This window comes from Saccopteryx bilineata, chromosome 1, assembly GCF_036850765.1.
Source record: "Saccopteryx bilineata isolate mSacBil1 chromosome 1, mSacBil1_pri_phased_curated, whole genome shotgun sequence".
In the NCBI taxonomy this organism is placed as follows: Eukaryota; Metazoa; Chordata; class Mammalia; order Chiroptera; family Emballonuridae; genus Saccopteryx; species Saccopteryx bilineata.
Window position 1 is genome coordinate 185486899 of NC_089490.1, and position 16651 is coordinate 185503549.

The 16651-nt window shown below is 42.4% G+C and overlaps 1 protein-coding gene across 2 annotated transcripts in view; it reads right to left on the reverse strand.

Annotated features, from left to right (window-relative positions):
- ARHGAP10 (Rho GTPase activating protein 10) overlaps positions 1 to 16651 on the reverse strand; it is a 294328-nt gene that overhangs the window by 76070 nt on the left and 201607 nt on the right. For both annotated transcript variants that reach the window (XM_066281188.1, XM_066281179.1), the window contains 3 exons: positions 12930 to 12988; positions 4637 to 4742; positions 2682 to 2841 (listed from right to left, as the gene is read on the reverse strand). In XM_066281188.1, the coding sequence (XP_066137285.1) occupies positions 2682 to 2841; positions 4637 to 4742; positions 12930 to 12988 (325 nt within the window). The remainder of the gene's footprint in view (positions 1 to 2681; positions 2842 to 4636; positions 4743 to 12929; positions 12989 to 16651) is intronic.

Below are 16651 nucleotides of genomic sequence, written 5' to 3' on the forward strand. Positions count from 1 at the left end.
ACATGTTCCTCCTTATTGCAGAGTCTGGACTCTCCTGTGAAGTTCAGCTGAGCAGGACAAAGAACTGGGAGTGAGAATGGAAGGAGGCAGGGATGTCGTTGGAGAAGAACGAAGACGTTACGGGGAAATACACTCACAGAAGCAGTAACTCATCCAAGCTAACTGCTCCCCCCCGCCCCCAACCCCAAGCAACCCTGGGCTTCCACCCTAAACCCAGGTTCTCGATGAAGAACCTGAAACTCAGCATCTCCCCGCCCCACCCCCCTTGGTAGGAAAACCTCAGTGCTTCGACTCATATACTCAGTTGTGCATTCACAGCATTATACAGCCTGGCCACAGGAAAGGGAGAGAGAAACGGAAAATGCTGTCTCTGCTTCGCTCTGCAAAGCTCCATCTCCGAGACTGGGTCCAGTGTCGTCTGCTGTAACTGTTAAAATTGGCTCGGCAATGCCACTTGGAGATTCCCCTACGACTTGCTAACAAGGTGAACGCTGCACTATCTACTTCTCAGCAGAAGAATCGTGGACTTACCCTCCCAGCTTCAAACAAGAGAAGAAAATAGGAAGCCAGGGCCTGAACTGGGGATCCCCTTCACTGAGAGCAAGACTCAGAGCCAGCGTTTTCACAAATACACTGGATAAAAGTTTCCTAATTGGGAGTTCCTCTAATGATAGCTGAGTTACTCAACATTGTTGCAAAGCTTGTAGTCTAATTATTTCTTTCACAAAAAACCGAATAGTAGCCACTGTTCTGTAAAACAGTCTGGAGAGCTTAGTGCACACTAATGAGGTTTAAGGACAGTTTGACAGGACCATAAAAGAAGGCATAAATTCACCATCAGCTACTAAAACAAAAAAACAACAAAAGCCCACAAACTTCTTCCACCCATAAACGAGCTGTTTTTTCTGTGCTGGCGAAGAAAAATCTCTGACCAGGCGTCACGCTTGTTGGTGGGAACCAATACTTGCACAAGCTAGTTGTTTTAGAAAACAGCAAAGGTAATAAGGACCCAAGAAATGCTCTTGCAATGCACTGCTCCAAGGGTCGAGCCCTCTGTGTGATTGCTGAAAAAAACCTCAGGGCCCACTGACCTCCTCAAAATGTACTGAGTTCATTCATTCTTCCAATAAATATTAACTGAGCACCAGATATGTACCAAGTTTTATTCTAAATGTATAAGAAAGGTCTCTGCCCTGAAGGATCTAGCAGAAAGAAATATGTAACGACTAAGGAAATGGTAAGTAAATTATATACTATGTGAGACAGGGATAATGCTATAGGATGCAAGCCCCAAACAGGCTTCCAGCCCCCAGACTGTACCTGCTTTCTGTCAAGAACTACAATGTTCACCTTCAAATCCCAGCATGTAATAAATGCTCAATATACAATGCAATTGTTTTTTTTTTCTTTTAATTAAGCGAGAGGCAGGGAGGCAGGGAGCAGAGAGACAGACTCCTGCATGCACCATGAGCAGGATCCACCTGGCAAGCCCCATTTGGGGCTGATACTCGGCCTATTTGGGGCCGCTGCTCCGCTGCTTTGCACAAGCTCTTTCAGCATCCGAGGCGAGGCCATGGAGCCATCCTCAGCATCTGGGGCCAACCTGCTAGAACTACTCGAGTCATGGCTACAGAAAGGGAAGGAAGAGATTGAGAGAGAGAAAGGGGACAGGCAAGGGTGGAGAAGCAGATGGTCACTTCTCCTGTGTGCCCTGACCAGGAATCAAACCCAGGACTTCCACATGCCAGGTTGATGTTCTACCACTGAACCAACTGCCCAGGGCCATATAATGTGACCTCAATTTTTTAAAAAATGCCTTCTTATTAAAAAATAACCAAAAATTTTAAGTTTTCAAATTCCCTATCATAGAAGAAAGACGATTAGCAAGGTCCTGCTCTGTAACTGACAGAACAAGAAAACAGAAGTCTCCCAGTCCTTGAAAGAGCCAACCGTATTTTGCAAAATCATGTTTTCCCCTTGATTAAAGAGAAACAAGAAATGAGATGTGTCACCTAAGAGATTATTCCTTTTAAATCAGAGATTCTTAACCTGGGGTCCCTAGATTCAGGGCTGTATGCAAACCCCCTGAAATTGTTAACACTATTAGAAGGAGTTAAAGGGGAGTTGTGTGTTTTTCTGGGGAGAATGTGACACAAATTGACAAACTGTGTTCCCTAACCTGACCTGTGGTAGCGCAGTGGATAAAACATCAACCTGGAACACTGAGGTCGTTGGTTCGAAACCCTAGGCTTGCCTGATCAAGGCACATACGGGAGTTCATATTTCCTGCTCCTCCTCCCTTCTCTCTCTCTCTCTCTAAAATGAATAAATGAAGTCCTAAAAAAGATTTTTCCCTCTGTCACAGAAACAATTTGAATGAGAAATCCAAAGATAGGAATGAAGGTGGGGGTGGGGGGACCTAAACAATCCACAACTGCATAGCCAATACTCATTAGCATCTGGATTAAGTATCTCTTCCTGGAACCAGGGAGATAACAGGACCAGGGCGCTTCCTTCCGACGACAGGTGCAGCTCCCCCAGACGAGAGACGCTCCGTGCGAATTTCTCAGAACCAAGCTCATCACCGCGATAAAATAATTTTAAAGAGAGAAAAGGGGTGTCATCATGAGGTGACAAGCCGAATACAGCAATTCCTTTAAGGGAAAAACAAACGGTTTTACCTTTTCGTGGTTTTCAATTAAGATTTCCACAACAATGTTCTGAAACTTCAAATCCATGATGGCAGCAACAGTCTCTTCCTGGGGCCTCATCAGAGTTGGTCCGAATACCACTCCCAAGTTTGCCACGGTCATCAGGTTCTGCTTGGAATGGTTTGAAACACTTAACACAGATGGGGGTGGGGGGTAGAGGGGTGGAGAAGAGAAAAGTCTCTGGTTAAAAGATGACCAAAAACTGTGAAATGTATTCTGCCAGACCGTATTTCCCCTTAAAACCAGGGCTCAGGGCTCTGCAATGCCTGCCTCGAAAACAACTGATCTGACCAGAGCACACACAATGGGGCCTGTGCCCGCTTTCTGCCCCCCTCTCTGACGCTCTCTGCTGTGCCACCGCGGCTAAGTGCGTCCACGTAGGCGCCAAGCTTGTCTCCCTACAGGCCTTTGTTCAAGGTTCCCTTCTGCTGAGTCCACCCCCGTCCCCAGACCTCTGTACTCCTGCTTCGCGGGACTAAGTGACTTGGAAGCATCCCTTTCGCAAGCACACAGAACTGGGTCGGAGCGCCCACACTCTTGGCGTTGGCCCGGGGTTACAGCCTGGACAACCGTTCTCGGCAGCTCCACGGTCTGAGCCTTGAGGAGACGTTCTAGAATACTCCTCTTTGTCGTCCCACACCCAACCGGATTCTCTACCCCTCACTCTACTTTGCCTTTTGACCACTCATCACCTGGAAGTATTTTTTTTATTTGTACTCTGTTTATTACCCTCTCCCCTTAGCAAGAAGGGACTTCATGAAAGCATTTTGTTCAACTCTATATCTACTAGCACCTAAAAAAAATGGTATTTAATAACTATTTGTGGACCAAATGAGTGAATGGCTATACTAATACTAGGACCCTTGACAGGTCATAATATCATCATCTAATCTTCTAATTTGTTTTTCTTTTCTTTTTTTAAAAAATTTTATTTTAGTTTTTTCTTCTTTTCCAAGTGAGAGAAAAAGAGACAGACTCCCGCATGCAGCCCCTGGGATCTGCCCTGCAACCCTCATCTAGGGCTGATGCTCTGTCTATCTGGGGCCATGCTTGCAACTGAGCTATTTTTAGCACCTGAGACAGAGGCTCCACAGAGCCATACTCAGCACCTGGGACCAATGTACTCAAACCAATTGAGTCATGGTTGCGGGAGAAGGGAAGAGAGAGAGGGAGAGGGAGAGTGGGAGAGGGAGAGGGAGAGAGGGGGAGAGAGCGAGAGGGGGGGGAAGGGAGAAGGGGAGGGGTGGAGAAGCAGATGGTGGTTTCTCCTGTGTGCCCTAACCGGGAATTGAACCTGGGACATACACACGCCAGGCTGACGTTCTACCACTGAGTCAACCAGTCAGGACTAATTTCTTTTCCTGTAAAATAAAGGTTCTAAAACAGTGCTTCTCAGCTTCCTGTCACCTTGAAAATTCTATAATTATAGTGATCGAGGAGCCATATACTGGAAGAAAGGGCTAATCTCTCTACTGGATATTACATTCTGCTTGCTTTTTAAAGAGGGAATAAAAATAATGGAATAGGTCTTATGAAATAACTACCTATTAAACTTAAAGGACATGATTGAACTTAAAGACTTAGGTAGGTGTGAAACCAAGCTTAATTTTCTAACAGACTTATAATCATATTTCCAGGATCTGTGTACAGGGAAGTGAATAGTAATATTCTCTCCTTTTACTTCAAATCAAACCCCAAGCTGCTGGCAGTGATGTTAAGCAAATAATTACACGACTTCATGAAAGCATCATATTTCAACAATCTTGTCCAAAACACACAGCATGAGTCAGCTGTCCAGCCTGCCCTTCCAGGTGTGGTCCCTGGTATCATGTGTGTACAGCCCCAATTTCCACCATTACAAAGCCAACAGCAGCGCACAGCGCCCGGAGCGAAACGCGGTGGAACCGGGAGAAAAAGAGGCTCACTTGGTTAAGTGTTTCACCAAAATGTCCAACATTTCTTTATTCTTCTCTGGCAGTTTGTGCACCAAGAAATGGATCGCATTGACACGAGATTCTGGGCTCCCACTTTCTTTAAAGAAGGAAAAAAAAAAGTGTTAGTATTCAGAATCAGACATATTCCTAAAAAATCAACATGCACAGGGATCGCTTCTGTTCAACATCTTCAGAGAATTTAAATGTGTTTTGCCACCTTTCAAAGGAAAAGAAAAGCTATCTCTCTCCCTAATCTTAGTCTCCCATGCCGCCCTGATGAGATTTCAGGGAGGCTGCCCTCGGTGCCCTTCCCTGGGTCGGTGCCCTTCCCGGGGTCAGCACTGAAGACCCACCACCACGGCCTCGCCCCCTGGCACGCTGCACCGCGCGCACGCTCATCACTCCACGGGGTGGGTCTCGCCCCCAGACCACTGCCCCACCATGAAATGCAAATATAGTCTTCCTTCCCATGGGATGAATTTCATCCTCCCCCCTAAAACAGCTGTTGCAGTTCTAAGCCCCCGTCTCTCAGGGCGGGACTGCTGGACAACACACCCGGGGTCTGTTTGAATCAGGTCTGATCAGACGTGCAGGCGTGGAAATGGCTGCTGTGAGGGAAGAGGGTGACCCATTCAGCTGCCAAAAACAAAGAGGCATGTTGTGCCACGCAGAGCTGCTCGGGGAAGCACCGGGGTCAGTCAAGAGGCAGACGGAGCACAGGGAAATGGAGGCAAGAGGCTTTACTGTGGTTACATGTGCAGGAACAGGAGAGGCAAACTAAGCAGGCTTAGGATTGATCTGAATTCTCTCAGGGGGCTCTGGGTACAGGAGCTGTCCTAACGTGTCTGGTGTCTGGTGTCTGGCGCTGGGTGATTAGAGCTAAACACGAGGCCGAAGTGGGCGTCGGGGGGAGGAAAGTGAGCTCGGGAGTGGTTAGCTGACATATGAAAAGCCCGCTCTAGGAACTGGTTAGCCAGCCCCAGGAAGTTAGACTCTCAGGATACAGAAAGAATGAAAAGACATGCTTAACTCAGTGATCTCATTTGGGAATAGGGTCCTTGAAGATGCTATTAGGAAAGCTGAGATCATACTGGAGACATATTAGAGTGTTCACAGCAGTAGCACTCTTGGAAATGGTCCAAAACTGAAACAACTCCAGTATCCATCAACAGCAGAACAGAGGAGTAGATTGCGGCATACTCAGACAATGGAATCCTCTACAGTGAGAGCGAGTGAGCTACTGAGTCACTCATCATGGATGAATCTGACCAGATGAGTTGAGGCCAAATGCAATAGACGATACATTCTGTCAGATTCCATTTAAATAAGGTTCAAATGCAGCAACCCTAACCGATGATGCCAGGAGCCAGGCAAGTGTGCACAGGTCACAGGATGCATGGTGACCAAGTTGGTATCAGGACAGGTTTTAGGGGTTCTGATATTGTTGTATTTGTTGATCTGGGGGCTGATAACATGGCTATCTTCATTCTGCAAAAACCCCTGAAGCTGTACACTTATTGTTTGTGCACATTTCTGTTATGTGTCACCAAAATGGCACTGAAATTCAAACTGCCCATAATCGATCTCACCCTAAGACAAGCTAGTAAATTTTAGTTTCAAATTTTCAGTTTTTCCTCCCTTCTTTTGTAATGAAATGTTCAAACAGCCTACTTCATTTACTATATCATAGGCGTCATAGAATGGAGGAGAACGAGATTTTAGAACACATGAACAGTTGTGAGGGAAAAACAGCAAAAAGGCTAAGAAATGAAAAGGCACATGATAAAACAACACAAACAATCAAATCATCTCTCATAATAAAAGATTCTCAGATACAGACCACATTGGACATTGAAAACAAAAGTACAACTATCTAAAGAGTTAGGTGATAAATTATAATCAAGCTTTTAATCTGGAGTTTAAAAGACCTCAATCAAAGCTGGAAAAAAATGAAAGCAATAAAAATATAATAACACTTTCAATTCACAGCTTTCATTTTAAAATTAAAGCAGGGACTCTGAAAAATAGTATAAAATTCCAATGAATAAAAGGGTAATTGCCTACAATAAGACTTTGTACATTCAAAAATTAATTTTAAAAAAACTGCACTAAAAAGCTGCTTCTAACTCATGTGTCTAACTTATCCTTAACAATCATCTTTCCCCAAGTAAAACCTAATTTAAGATTTTTGGATTGCTTATTCAGAAATACAAGATAGAAAAATAACTTTCCGCCCTGTAAGGATAAGGGTCTTCATTTCTAAAAATAGACTTGGTTTTGAAAAATAGAGTCAAAACCTCCCATTTTCTTTCATGAGTCCTTCTCCCTCTCCAATCCCGTCCCATCTCAAATCACACACACATTATTTTCCAAGTCTGCGTTTTCCTTTTTCTTCTAAACAGAAGAGTTTCTGGAAGAAAGGCTTTTAAATTAAAACTACATTTTTCTCCACTTCCTTTTATTTTGATGTGAATCAACGTTTCTATTAATGGGCATTTCCATGTGGTTACAACATAATAACTTTTAAGGTACTAAAAAAAAAGGTATTCTAAGATAAATTATCTTCTCTTTTTCTTTGTGACAGAGACAGAGAGAGTCAGAGAGAGGGACAGATAGGGACAGACAGACAGGAAGGGAGAGAGATGAGAAGCATCAATTCTTCATTGCAACACCTCAGTTGTTCATTGATTGCTTTCTCATATGTACCTTGACCGGGGGGCTACAGCAGACTGAGTGACCCCTTGCTTGAGCCAGCGACCTTGGGCTCAAGCTGGTGAGCTTCGCTTAAACCAGATGAGCCCGCGCTCAAGCTAGCAACCTCGGGGTCTCAAACCTGGGTCTTCGGCATCCCAGTCCAACATTCTGTCCACTGCACCACCACCTGGTCAGTATCTTCTCTTTTAATGGATATAAATTGACAAAGAATGAAAGGCCTAACTTTCTTTAAAAATCTAGGAGGCTGAATTTACCATAACACCAAATTCTTAACATATGCCCATGAGTTGAGAGTTTACTGTAATAGCAAAGGCAGTTTTGTTGTTGTTGTTGTTGTTGTTGTTTTGTATTTTTCTGAAGCTGGAAACGGGGAGAGACAGTCAGACAGACTCCTGCATGCACCTGACCGGGATCCACCCGGCATGCCCACCAGGAGCGACGCTCTGCCCACCAGAGGGCGATGCTCTGCCCCTCTGGGGCATCGCTCTGTCGCGACCAGAGCCACTCTAGCGCCTGGGGCAGAGGCCAAGGAGCCATCTCCAGCGCCCGGGCCATCTTTGCTCCAATGGAGCCTTGGCTGCGGGAGGGGAAGAGAGAGACAGAGAGGAAGGAGGGGGGGGGATGGAGAAGCAAATGGGCGCTTCTCCTATGTGCCCTGGCCGGGAATCGAACCCGGGTCCCCCGCACGCCAGGCCGACGCTCTACCGCTGAGCCAACCGGCCAGGGCCCAAAGGCAGTTTTAACTGTGTAACTATAAACCGGCATCCACAACACTGAACGTCTATCTGTTTCTGATACGGTGCCAAGTGATGGAGACTGAAAAAGACACGCTCATAGCTTACTGGAGCATGGCAAAGATCTCGGGCACATACCTGTTAAATTATGTCAATAGTTAAATACCGTTAAGTCAAAAGTATCTAATTTTAGGAAAAGCGTTAGCTACAACCATCCAAGCATTTCCCCAAGAGACGAGGGCCTTCTTCAGTCAACAGACATTAGGTATTCAGTTCTTCTGGAAGAACCTATCTCCTCAGAAATGAACATATTGGGCTAAGCCAGCTTGATCTCATTAAGCATTCAATTCCTTTCATTTCCAGATTTCCAAGTCCTTTCCCACCAAGAACACATGATTTTGTCTTGCTTCCTATGCATGCTGACCAACAACAGAACAGAACATTCTGGGTAGGCAAACACCAAAGTCCTGGATCCTATAATAGTTACATTTATTCATCATAAATGACTAAAGAACATTGTGAATAAGATTTGCTTCCCAAATAACTTAACTACAGAATATAACACCACAAGCATTCTGGTTTAGGGAACCGAAATTTGTATTTCTTTTTTTCTTTTTTTTTTTTTTGTATTTTTCTGAAGTGAGAAGCAGGGAGGCAGTCAGACAGACTCCCGCATGTGCCCCACCAGGATCCACCCGGCATGCCCATCAGGGGGCGATGCTCTGCCCATCCTTGGCATTGCTCTGTTGCAGCCGGAGCCATTCTAGCACCTGAGGTGGAGGCCATGGAGCCATCCTCAGCTCCAATGGAGCCTTGGCTGCGGGAGGGGAAGAAAGATGGGGAGGGTGGAGAAGCAGATGGGCGCTTCTCCTGTGTGCTCTGACCAGGAATCGAACCTGGGACTTCCACACACAGGGCCAACACTCTACCGCTAAGCCAATCAGCCAGGGCCCCGAAATTTCTTATGTGACATTATAGCAGGCATCCCGGATTTCACAGTCCTTCTCAAACTAAGTTTAACATGTGTCGAACCCTGAAGCATGGGTCCGATTCTTATCAACATGATACACCAAGAAACCTGAGCTGCAAGGCAGAGACACAGACCATGGACTACGACCCTCTCAAAGGTAAGAAACACTGTGCCGTAACACATCCAGACAGATGCCTACCAGCCTTCCCCTGCTGTGTCCAATCTTTTGCATTCCTGTAGAGTCCAAGTACACTGTGTTTTCAGCTTATAAACTTCTATCCCGAAACACCATTATTTTCTCTCAAAAGATGATGTTAAGTAATGAGAAATATATTTATATTATTAGTCTCTGCTCGCTGGTTCCTGACTCAGAGCTCCTGTAACCCTTGTAAACAGGGGTGCTCCGATAACCTTTTCTTCTAATATTTAGTCTCTGACCCTAGATTCTAACATAGAGCTCCTAGGATCTCCATAATTTAGTGAATGATAAGAGTGTCTGACGCCAAGCTCCTAAATCCCTTGGAATTTCCTGGATGATAAGGACATCTTTTGTTCTGATGAGGTGATTCTGGGTGGGCCCTTATGTAGGGACTGGTTACCAGAAAGATCTAGCTATGATTAAAAGCTTGGAATTTTCAGTCCCACCCTGTACTCTCCAGAAAGGTGTGTGTGGGGGGGGGGGGGGGGGGGTTGCTGGGAATGGAGTTAATAATCCATTTTGCCTACATGATCAAGCCTCCATAAAAACCCCAGCAGTACAGGGTTTGGAGAGCTTCTGAGTGCGTAGACAGATCTACGTTCGGGAAGGTGGTGGTGGTGGCACACCCCAATGGCACAGGGACGGAGCTCCTGTGCTCAGGACACCTCCAGACCTTCCTCTGCATCCTCTTTGTCTGCCTGTTCATCTGTATCCTTATTGATCATGTAATAGACTATCAATCATGTAATAAACTGGTAAACCTAAGTCTGGGCTGCCTTGAGTTCAAGAAGCCTTTCTACCAAAGTACAGCTCCAGAGTGGGATGTAAGAACCCTGATTTCTAGCCGGCCAGTCAGAATTACCGGGGACAGCCTGAGACTTCTGACCGGTGTCTGGCGTAGGGGCAGTCTTGTGGATCTGATGCTAACTCTAGCTATAGAATCGAAACTGAATTGAACTGCAGACTCTCTGACGGTGTGACAGCGTTAGTGGATATGGGGAAACACCCAACACATTTGGTGACCATACGTGGCAGAAAGTGAAGTATCGTGTGCGTGAGGAATGGTTTTTTTAGATGGTTTCTAGCTCCTTTTTGCAAATTTAGTTAGCTCTCTCAAGGAGCATGTTCAGTTTAAAGCCCTTAATTTTCTCTAAGAAAGAAAATAATTTAATTCCCCGATACATTGAACATTGAACAATAAGTTGGCATCTCTTAAGAATGAAACATAAAAAAGCTTCTGCCTCCTGCGGTGACGACAAATGAATAAAATTCACTTTTGCATCATGCACTTCAGAAATTAACCCACAGGTTCTCAACAGACTCTGCAGGAAAGAAACTGATGAGAGCAAATGAAAGGACCCAAGAGAAGCCTTCAGAACTCTCAGCAGGGAGAGTAGAAGAGACCGTCTCACCACCACAGAACAGATGGAGACGACAGCACGTGACTGAAAAGAATCAAAAACTAGTTTCCATGCTGGGACGAGAGGCGGGAACAAAGACTGGGGATGCTTGATAATTTTAGCAGTCAGCTCTGCTAACAGACACTTCAGCGAAACAAGGTACTCTCTGCCATTGTTAACAGAAAACGATAGCTTAACCGCAGTCCCAATTTCTGAGCAATGCTCAAAATGGGAGACTAATTTCGGCCACCTGATTTCTATAACGGTTTTACTCCGTACTTGCAAGTACATATGCAAGAGATTAGAGGCTCTGCTCCGAGGAGGAAAAGTGAGCTCAGAGAACAGTACTCGTAAGACTCAAATAAAAAAAATAAGGTCTACATTAGAAACGTCAGCCTCTAAAATACACCTAGTTAATGCATGTATTTTTTCTCATGAAATAAAGGAACTACAGGCCCCATTCTGACCGCAACTCCACTTGGGTGCAAATGTATACATGCCAATAATTACAGTAGCTACAATATTGTCTTGGAAGGGCCTGTTACTCCAATCACATAGACTCTGTTAAAGCGTCCCCACCAAGTCGGGAAGCAAAATACAAGGGGCCAGTCTCATCAGCAATGATACCTTCTGTATTTATACAACCTCTTCTACCACGTGGTTCGAGGATGGCCCCCAGGAATGCTTTCAACTCACTCCCTACCTCCCTGGACTTCACGACCACTTGTAAAGCCCTGCCTCTTCCGAAGCCTCGATCTGGAAAAATACACTGATATTAGCATTTCAAACACTCCGGTGTCAGCTCCGAGGAACGATGATAATAATGATGATACCCACTTGAGGTCATTTAAAGCCTTATCCCATAATCACTTTATCTTTCTCCAACTCGCCAAGCATCCGAGATTAAAACTGGCAGCTCTCTGCTTTTTCCAGTCTCCAAGGCGAACAACATGAAACAATTGTCCTCCAAGTAGAGTTTAATTTCTCTTTCCTTGGTTTGCCAAAAATGCCACAGGGAAGAAATCAAAACAACCAAGCATTTGCTTGAGTTTCTGCCAAGAAAACTTTCCCCCACTTCCTTGATCACACACATTCTCCTTCTTGAAAAAAAAAAAAAGAAAATCCTCTTCCACAGGAAAACGAAAGTGAATAGAACAGATTTCCCTTTTCCGAGAGTCTGTTTCATACGGATAGTCTAAGTGGGCCCTCACACTGCTCCTTTCTCAGCGTCCTGGGAACCCTGACACTGGCCGCAGCGAGGACCTCACAGAAAGGTAACATTTAAAGCAATGTTCGGGCAGCAGTAACATAGGACCCAAAGGAATTGCTCTTAGTTTTTCGACAGATTGAACTGTGGAATACATCCAAGACAAACAAAATTAAAGGAAATGGAAATACAATTACAGCTACTGTCGGTGCACCTGTGAAAACCAAACTGCAGGTTTCAGCCAGTGGAAGCGGGGATATGAATTTAAATAAAGATTCCCTATAATCTGGCAAGGTTACTTAATATCTCTCAACCTTCATTTCCTTAACTATTAAACACTCCTAAAGTCAGTGCATTGCAGAAGACTCTAATGACAAAACACCACGTGTCGAACATAAAAACTAAGAATAAAACAGACAATAAGAAAGCTTCAAATAGGTATGACTCACCAGTAATTTCACAAATTAAAAGTTCTACCAATTAGGGGCCTTTTACCTTTAACATCTTATCACAGATAATTCACTCTATCAAACACTGTGTGGAACTTCTGGTGTTAGTCTCAAAAATATTTTTTTCTGCCGTTAATCTCCATCTAAATATCTTTCTAAGTGAAGCCATTTCCAACCTGCTAATCTCTCCAAATCTGCTCATCTCCCTAACCTTCTGCAGACTAAATATGTCCGTGTTCCCAGCACATTTTGCTCATGCCATTCTTATGTATCTGACGGTAGAGTGGAAGGTGTGTATGCCCCAATACTAGCTAGAGAATTGACTCCTGGGGCAGAAATTCTTTCATGGCTCCACATGTTCAGAATCTACCAGCGGCTACAATACAGCAGACGATGAATACATGGTTGTGAATGAATGAATAAATGAATGAACGAACGAACCATCCCTTATTTTCACCTTTGAAAGAGAAAAGAAACCCAAGGCCATTGAAAGTTATTTCTATTTTCAACACAAATGACAATAATACAGTTAAAGTTTCAAGTGGAACTCATAGCTCACACACACTATCAATCACAGCACTGTGTCTGGTCACCTCTCCGTAATACTTACTGGCTGGAACGATGAAATCCCCGTGTAATGCATAGGTCATGAGAGGCTCCGGAAGACTCCTGGATGGAAAGGACAGCTCAGAATTACAAACGAATCCACACAGGTCACCCCTCTCTGTGTACATTTGTTAATAAAAGGGTATTAAATATGGCATGTACTTCTTAGTCACGTGCAAAACTTCCCTGGGGGATACTTTTACATATCAAAAAGATACATAAACCCAACAGACTGCTCTAGGAAGCGCCATCTGCACCCGGCACTATCAAAGCTTAGGCAGCCACAGACTCCTATTAGATCTAAGCACTGGTATCTCCTACTTGATCTTGGAACGTACCTTTCCAAATGTCTTATTTTATATATAAAACTTCCTCCACACATTAACTTAATTAAAGTCAAACACTCTAAAGTCAAGCATTCTAGTCCACCAAATATAAGCATATAATTTGGCAAATCACCTCTAAAATATTCATGGAAAATGCCACCAAAATATATATAGAAAGAGATTAAACAAACTTAAAAGACATGAAATCCTTTCCTCTTACATATCCCTACTATAAAAATACGATCTCCATTTTGGTTTTATGCCTATGAAATGATAAAACATAGATTTGAAGTGAAATTGAGGACAAGTGGAAAAATACCCACATCATTTTAATTTTCTACAAAAAAAGATTACATAAGTAGTAGTATATTTTATACTGTGGTCCACAATCTGCTCCAGTTCAACCTTTATACATATCTAAACGTTTAAAGAGCAGATCTTTGAACTCTGTAAACAGGTGAAAAACAGACAAGTATCAATCTGTACAGCTTCTGGAGGGCAATCTGGCAAGATATTAAAAAACTAAAATGTTTAAATCATGTAAACACAGAAATTCCTCTTCAGGTGCTTTAAAAAAAAAGTCACCGATACACACACACACACACACACACACACACAAATTGAAACATATTCAAAAGCCAAGAATTTGTCAGAAATAAAGAAGATCATTTCATACTGAACAAGAGGTCAATTCATCAACAAGACATAACAATTCTAAATGTGCATGGATCTAGTAACAGATACTTCCAGACACACGAAGCAAAACTGAGGAGGCTGCAAAGGAGAAACAGACAAATCCACAACTATAGCCAGAGACTTAAATAAATACCTCTCTGTCTCAGTAACTGATAGAACAAGCAGACAGAAAGCCCCAGAATACAGACGACTGGAACAAAGTGATCGACCACCTTCACCTAATTGGCATGCCCTTTACCTACATCACACCCTATCATTACCTACATGACACCCCATCCAGATGCCTTCTCTTCCAGTGCATGTGGAATGTTTATCATGATAAACCATATTCTGGGATAGGAAACGGAGGTCAATAAATTTAAAAGGGTTCCATTTATACAGGGTATTTCTCTGAGTACAATAAAAATGAAATTAGAAATCAATAACAGAAATATATATGAAAAACCCCAAAGAAAACCTCTTAGGAAGTATTGTGGACTAGATGCATTATACATATTAGAGTTTGAGGGCTGTTAGTAAAGCAGTATTTGTGAATAAATTTTTACCGCTAAATACCTAAATTATCAGAAAAGAAGGAAGATCCATCAGTGACTTCACTTTCCATCACAGCCAGAAAAAAAAAATTAATTAAACCCAAAATAAGTAGAAACATAAAAATAACCACAGCAGAAATCAATGTAATAGGAAACAGAAAAACAGTAGAGGAGATAAATGCAATTCTTTGAGATTATCAATAAAATTGATAAATCTAGCCAGAATGATTAGAAAATAACACAGTGAAATTACAAATCAATGTCAGGAATGTAGAGATAGCTGCACAATCACTATGGCCTTTAAAGGTATTAAAAAGAAAATAAGAGAAGAGTATGAACAGTTTTGTGTCCACAAATTCAACAACTTCCATGAAATGGACACAAACTCTTGAAAGAAACAAACTCCCGAAGCTCACTCCAAAAGAATTAGGTAACCTATGGAGTTTCATGTCTATTAGAGAAATTTAATTTCTCGCTTAAAATTTGCCAGTAAGAAAACTCTAGACCAGGGGTAGTCAACATTTTTATACCTACTGCCCACTTCTGTATCTCTGTTAGTAGTAAAATTTTCTAACCACCCACCGGTTCCACAGAAATGGTGATTTATAAAGTAGGGAAGTAACTTTACTTTATAAAATTTATAAAGCAGAGTTACAGCAAGTTAAAGCATATAATAATAATTACTTACCAAGTACTTTATGTCAGATTTTCACTAAGTTTGGCAGAATAAATCTTTATAAAACAACTTACTACAGTTAAATCTATCTTTTTATTTATACTTTGGTTGCTCCGCTACCGCCCACCATGAAAGCTGGAACACCCACTAGTAGGCGGTAGGGACCAGGTTGACTACCACTGCTCTAGCCCAAATGACATCACTGGTGAATTCCAGCAAACAAACAAACAAAAATTAATCGATCCTATACAAATTCTCCCAGAAAATATAAGAGGGAATATTTTCTGACATATTATTTGACATCGCATTATTCTAGTTCCAAAATTAAAGATTTACGAAGAAAACTCTAGACCAATCGTATGAATACAGATGCAACTATTCCAAATAAAATGTTGACGACTCAAATTCACAAAGATAAATAAAAGGATAATACATCATGACCGAGCTGGGTTTACCACAGAAATGTAACACTGCCTTAGTATTAAAATAAAGTCAATGCAATTCACCATACTAGCGAACTAAAAAATAAAAACCCCTATTGATAAAAATCATCTCAATAGCCGATTCAGGGGAGAAAAAAGTTTTTTCCACAAATGGTACTGGAACAACTGGGCATCCATATTCAAAAGTGAACTTGGATCCACATCCCGTATTTCGTAAAATTAACTCGAAATAGACCACAGATCTAAGTAGAACGCCTGAAACTGTAAAACTTTTGGAAGGAAATAGAAAACCTTTGTGACTCTGAACGAGGCAAAGATTTCTTGACACACCACATAAAAAGAAAAACTGATAAACTGGACTTCATCAAAATTAAACACCGTTTGAAAGATGCTATTAAGAGAATAAAAAGTCACAAACTGAAGAAAAGATTTGCAAAAGCATGTTATCTATAAAAGAATTTGTATCCAAAAAATATAAATAATAAGGTAAGAGGAAATTGGGCACCTAAACCCTACATAATTACATTAACTAGTACACCCTAATAAATCCAATTAAAAAACAGATGCAAGCATATGCTTCCAGGTTATGCTCCCTACATACAATTTATGATATCACAGTACATACACACACACACATGCACACACAATGACAACCACAGACACTGAAACTCAGGTATTGAAAGCACTACTGACAAAAACTGTTCTCTTATTTCCTCTCTCTTTCCCTTTCACTCCCTACCCCTACACTATCATCTAAAGAAGAAAACTAAAATCTATTATACCACCACCTAAATAAAGGCAGGAAGGTCAAGTTTGGGGTTTCTTGTTTCAAAAGGTAGCAAAGAAGGAAAAGTGTTACAAGGCAAAGAATGAAGGCTAAAGAGCGCTGAAAAGAAAAGTGGGGAAATGAGAATGCTACAGAAAACCAGAGGGCATTTCTTTCTCAATAAAAACGAATTGGTGTTTAAATAACTTCCACGAGCTTCTTATATCATTGACATGTGTCTGCTAAGCAATGCAGCATACAAAGTAAGCATTAAATATTGTTAATG